This window comes from Egretta garzetta, unplaced genomic scaffold (assembly GCF_000687185.1).
Source record: "Egretta garzetta isolate BGI_Z169 unplaced genomic scaffold, ASM68718v1 scaffold143, whole genome shotgun sequence".
In the NCBI taxonomy this organism is placed as follows: domain Eukaryota; kingdom Metazoa; phylum Chordata; class Aves; order Pelecaniformes; family Ardeidae; genus Egretta; species Egretta garzetta.
This window is the reverse complement of record NW_009259310.1, coordinates 473,787-478,786: the sequence shown is the minus strand read 5'-3', so window position 1 is coordinate 478,786 and position 5,000 is coordinate 473,787. Positions and strand designations below refer to the sequence as shown.

The following is a 5,000-nucleotide window of genomic DNA, read 5'->3' as shown; positions in this document are numbered from 1 at the left end:
CTGGCACAGTCAGCCAAGGGTGATGAATGCAATGCCCCATGGGGTGCAGTGGGGAGGGATCCTGGCACAGTCTGGGGGCTGCTGGTGGTGGTTGCACCCTCTGGTGAGCAGTTTAATGGTGAAACAGGGCCATGCAAAAGGGGATTTGTTGTGGGCGGCATCCTGCTTGGCATCCCACGTGTGTGGCTTTGGGGTGCCCTCCCACTTGGCACCTCTGCCCTTGCTGGGGGAGCGGAGCTGCCATGGTGGCCCTGGAGCTTCATGTCTTGGCGGCTCCATCCCATTCCGGGACTCTCCACCGAGCCGTGCCTGGGCATGGCAGCAGCTGCGCCCCTCGCCCCCGGTGTGCTGCAGGGATGGGGGTGCTCAGGAAAGCCCCCGGAGTTGGGGTGCCCCTGCTCGTGGGATGCTCAGTGCTGTGCTGTGCTGGGGCTGTCCCCGGTGCCGCAGCAGACGGCGACAGCTCTGTCCGTGGCGTTGGCGTGGGCAGGTGAGGGCTGACAGGGACAGCTCAGGGAGCGTGGGACGGTGCCGGGAGCCGGCTCCCCCCGTGACTCATCATCGGGCTGGGGGCGGCCAGGCCTGGCCCCGCTCCCAGCGAGGGCCCTGCCACGGTGCTCTGCCTGCTGCTGCCTGCAGGAAAGGTGTGGGCATGGCCACACACAGCGAGGTGAAGAGCAGGGCTGTCAGCTGTGTGCTGCACCCCATCTGGCTGTGCACCCCATCTGGCTGTGCACCCCCATCCAGCTGTGCACCCCCCCATTCAGCTGTGCCCAGCCCCAGGCACAGGTGCATTGTATAGTACCCAGCCCTGCACTGCCGCCAGCTCAGGAGGGAGGGACATCTGTGCTCATGCCACGGCAGTGCCAGCAGCATCACTGTCCCCAGCAGCGTCACTGTCCCCGGCAGCAGCTCCTGCTGCTGTCCCTGAGAGCTGGGACCCCAGCATGTCCCCGCAGCCCCGTGCCACAGGTGAGAGCTGTGCACTGCCCTGTGTGTCACTGTCCCAGCTGATCACGGTTCCTCTCTCCATCTCCACACATGGTTTGCCACCATCACCCGGTCTCAAGACCCAGCTTTGTGTAGGACCCAGGGACTTTGTGTCCCCCCAGGAAGTCCCACTGGCTTGAGCCAGGCTGGGGGAGGACAGGGGCTGCTCCTGGCCATGGGGCTGCCACAGTGCCACGAGAGTGTTGGGTCCAGACAAGGTCGTAGTGGGGGGGGCTCGTGCCTGCCCCCAGGTACTGGAGAGGTCCCTGGGTCTGACATGGAAATGAGATGCTCCATAGAGCCATGAGGGAAGTTTGGGCCATGGTACATTGCCAGGGGAGGGCTGGGTCCCTATATTTTTCCATGGCGATGTCAAAGGGATGGAAACCAAAGCTGTTGCTGCCTGTGCTGACCTGGCACGGCTGAGCTGAGGCTTCATGGAGGATTGGTTTGGGGTTTTTTTTTGTTTGACAGCTACCACACAGGCATCAGTTTGTGTTGGTTGGATTTCAGCCACCAGCTTGCTCGGGCACTGCCTGCGTGGTGCTGCAGACGGGTGCGGGAGACCCTCGTCACTGCCAGCTCTGCAGGGCCCTGTGGGATTGCAGCACCCTGGGGCTCAGGGTCCCATGCAGGAGGACAGGTGCTGCCCACAGGCAGCAAACAGCCTTGCGTCAGTCAGAAAATCGCAGAATATCCCCAGTTGGAAGGGGCCCAAAAGACCATTGAGTCCTACTCCCAGGTCATTAGGGCCCATGCGTAACTGCAGTCGGTGATGGCTTTCCAAAGGCAAAGGGGGGGAATGGGGGACCAAGGGGCAGCACCGGTGAAGCACACATTAACGGCAGCGGGCGCTGCCCAGGGTGGCTGGGTCCCAGTATTACTGTGGCCACTGGCCATCGAGGCGGTGACCACCCAGCCCACCCCAGGGGCCGTGTCCCTGGGCACGGGGGGGAGTGGGTCTCCGACTTTTGGGTGACTCAGACCCCCCCTGCTCCTGCCTGCTGCTGGGAAGCAGCATCTGCTCCTGTCCCGGGGAGGCTGCGGGGCAGAGGGAAGCGAGACCTCGGGGGCTGCCTGCCCACCCCGGGCGCCTGTGGCCCCTGCCTGCCTGCCTTCCAGGAGGACGACCGTGGGCGATGCGTCCAGAAGCAGCTCTCACCCAGCGGTAGGTGCACCCACCCTGCAGTGGCCCCTTTGGCAACCCCTGCCCTGCCCTGCCTGCAAACCTGCCCCGCTCCTCTGCAGCTCCAGGAGGTTCCCATGGCTTGGGGCAGCCCCTGCCCCAGCAGCACCCCTGGTCCCTGTCCTCTGGCTTCTCCCCATGTCAGCCGTGTCCCCATAGGGATGATAGCTCCGTCCCTCTCACCCCAAGCCCCAGCTCAACGCAGTTGTGGGGTGGTTTTGGGGCTGGCAGGGAGCACACCCGACCCTGCTCCCTGTGCATCCTCCTGCCACCGTGCTGGCGACCGTGTGTGCTGCTGGGCCCTGCCAGCACCCAGGGGTGCCCAGGGACAGGATGGGGCCCAGGTGGCTGCCAGGGTGCTCCGGGGTCTGCCTGGCTGCCCTGGGGTGGGGTCTTTTTGGAGTAGGGGATGTGGCCGTGCAGAGCCCCAGGCTTTGCACAAGCAGGGTAGAGGCTTTTGGTGCATGGAGCTGTGATTCGTGCAGACCCCGTGGCCAAGGCAAATGGGTGCCCGCGGCCTCACCCATCCCAGGGCTGAGCCGTGCTTGTGAATGGGATTTCAATACCCAGTTCCCATTTGTTTGATATGCTGGACTGCCATCTCGTCCTCCGGTGATGCCCAGTGTCCATGCTGGGAGGGTTGGAGTAAGCAGCACCGGGCAGGAGCCTTGCTGATATGCTGGAAGGGGCACCAGGGGCTGCACCAGGTGTTATTCCCTTGCTCCTTTCCCAAGGGAGCTGTGGGGCTGTGGCAGCCAGGGTGGCTGTGCTGTGCCAGTGGGCAGGGAGATGGGCAGAGCATCCCTGGGGAGCAGCAGCCTGTGGTCACCCACGCCGCCCCACGCAGGGTTCTCCCACCCGCCGCTGTGGTGCGCAGAGGGTGCTTGGGTGCAGCTGCAGCACCCGCACCCCGGCTCGGCCACACAGATGGAGCTGGGGGCCAGGCATGGGCAGTTTTTAGGGTGACACTCAACTCTTCGTGTGGCTTAGAAAGCTGTAGGCAGAGCTCTTTCTGTGCCCCCCACCTCGTGGGTTTTCTTGCAGGTTCCACAAGCAGGTGAATTAAGACTGTAATTATGGCTCCACCCAATTATTTTTGCTTTAACTAAAGTGGAGTGGCTTCTGTGGGGGGGGAGGGTCTGGGACCTGGCCATGCCATGCCATGCCATGCCATGCCATGCCATGCCATGCCATGCCATGCCATGCCATCCCATCCCATGCCATGCCATCCCATCCCATCCCTGGTGTGTTTTCCTGGAAAACCCATCCCATCCCATCCCATCCCATCCCATCCCATCCCATGCCATGCCATGCCATCCCATCCCATCCCATCCCATCCCATCCCATCCCTGGTGTGTTTTCCTGGAAAATGCCTAGGTGTGGGGTAGGGGCTCCTGAGCACCTCTGAACCTCCTTGGTGCCCACTGCAAAGGGCATCAACCAGCGCCTCCTTCCAGCCTGCCCTTCTCTGCCTGCTTTTCACTCCCGCTGCCCCCAAAACCCTCTTGCTAAAGTCAAATTGTTTTTTCCCTGGTGGGCAGAGCCCATGGTCCCTCCTAGAGTCTGGCTCCTGCCCATGGTGGGCACCCCACAGCATTGCCTGGCCCCACCAGCACAGCTCTTTGCCCCCACCCCAAGGCCTGGGGAGCTCCTGAAAACAGGTGGGGTGGCTCGTCCCACGTTGGGCGGTGCGGGCCAGGAGGACGAGACCTACAGGACCCCGAGAAGCAGCTCCCCCTGCACTCGGGCTGCTGCCTGCATGGAGGGGTCCTCTGGGTTTTTGGGGGGTTGGTTTGTGTTCTGGTCCCCATGTCTTGAGCACGCTCGGGGTCCCGCTGGGGTGCAGCCAGAGCTGCCCTTTGCCTGCAGCTCAGCCTGTGCTTTGCAGGGGGTGGGCAGATGGGCGATGGCAGAGCCTGTCGTGCCCTCTTGCCATCAGCCTCCTGGCAGGAGGATCACCCCTTAAATCAGAGGGGAGATCCCAAAAGTGGGACGCAGGGTCTGTGCAGCCCTTTGGCTCTTGGGCAGAGGGGTCGGGCTGTGCTGAAATGGGAATGATGGCTGGGGGGACAAGAGAGGGGATGGCACAGGGATGGTGGCCAGGCTTGGCATTTGGCAGCGAGCAGGGGTCCCATGGGCAGATGCCCCCTGCCATGGGCTCCACATCCACAGGTACTGAACAGTTTTGACAGTTGTTGGTGGTTTATTTTTTAATGTGAAATCTTGGGAGTAAATTCCCCTCTCGGAAGGGCTGCATATGCGCCAGCATCTCCATAGCAACCCTGCTCCATGCCAGCTTCGGCAAGGAGATGTGGCCGCTGTAGCATCCTCGCCCGGCTTCAGCGGAGACATGTCAGCCCGTGGTAGCATCCTCGCCCAGCTTCTCTGGGACCATGGTAGCATCCTCTCCCACTGTAGCAGGGAGATGCAGGACTGCACTAGCATCCTCTGAGAGGATGCTGGGAGGATGGAGACCATCCCAGAGTCTCTCCCAGCCCTGTCCTGTTGTCTCAAGCAATGCCACCACCTCCTGGCAGCGAAAGTGTGGGTACAGGGGGGAAAAAAAAGAGAGGATCCCCTCCCAAATCCTCTATTTTAGCATGCCGGGGGAGCTGTAGCATCCTGAGGACACCCCGGCTCCTTTTGGCAGGGAGGCACTGATTTTTTTTGTCACGCGTGCTTTTGCATCCTGCCCGTACCTCAGTCTGGCAGCAGCACCCGGCTGCCCGGTGCAAGCTGGGGAGCCTGCGGGGATGCAGAGGGGCTGTGAGAGCTGCATTTGGGGGGTGGATGCAATGCAAACAGGGGGGCTGCTGCAGCCCAA

At 62.5% G+C, this 5,000-nt stretch overlaps 1 protein-coding gene across 1 annotated transcript in view; it reads left to right on the top strand.

The window, feature by feature from the left end:
• Positions 1-1,792: 1,792 nt before the first annotated feature.
• NPDC1 (neural proliferation, differentiation and control 1) overlaps positions 1,793-5,000 on the top strand; it is a 9,557-nt gene continuing 6,349 nt past the window's right edge. The window contains 2 exon segments of the mRNA XM_035891867.1: positions 1,793-1,946; positions 2,009-2,158. Of these exon segments, the coding sequence (XP_035747760.1) occupies positions 1,793-1,946; positions 2,009-2,158 (304 nt within the window).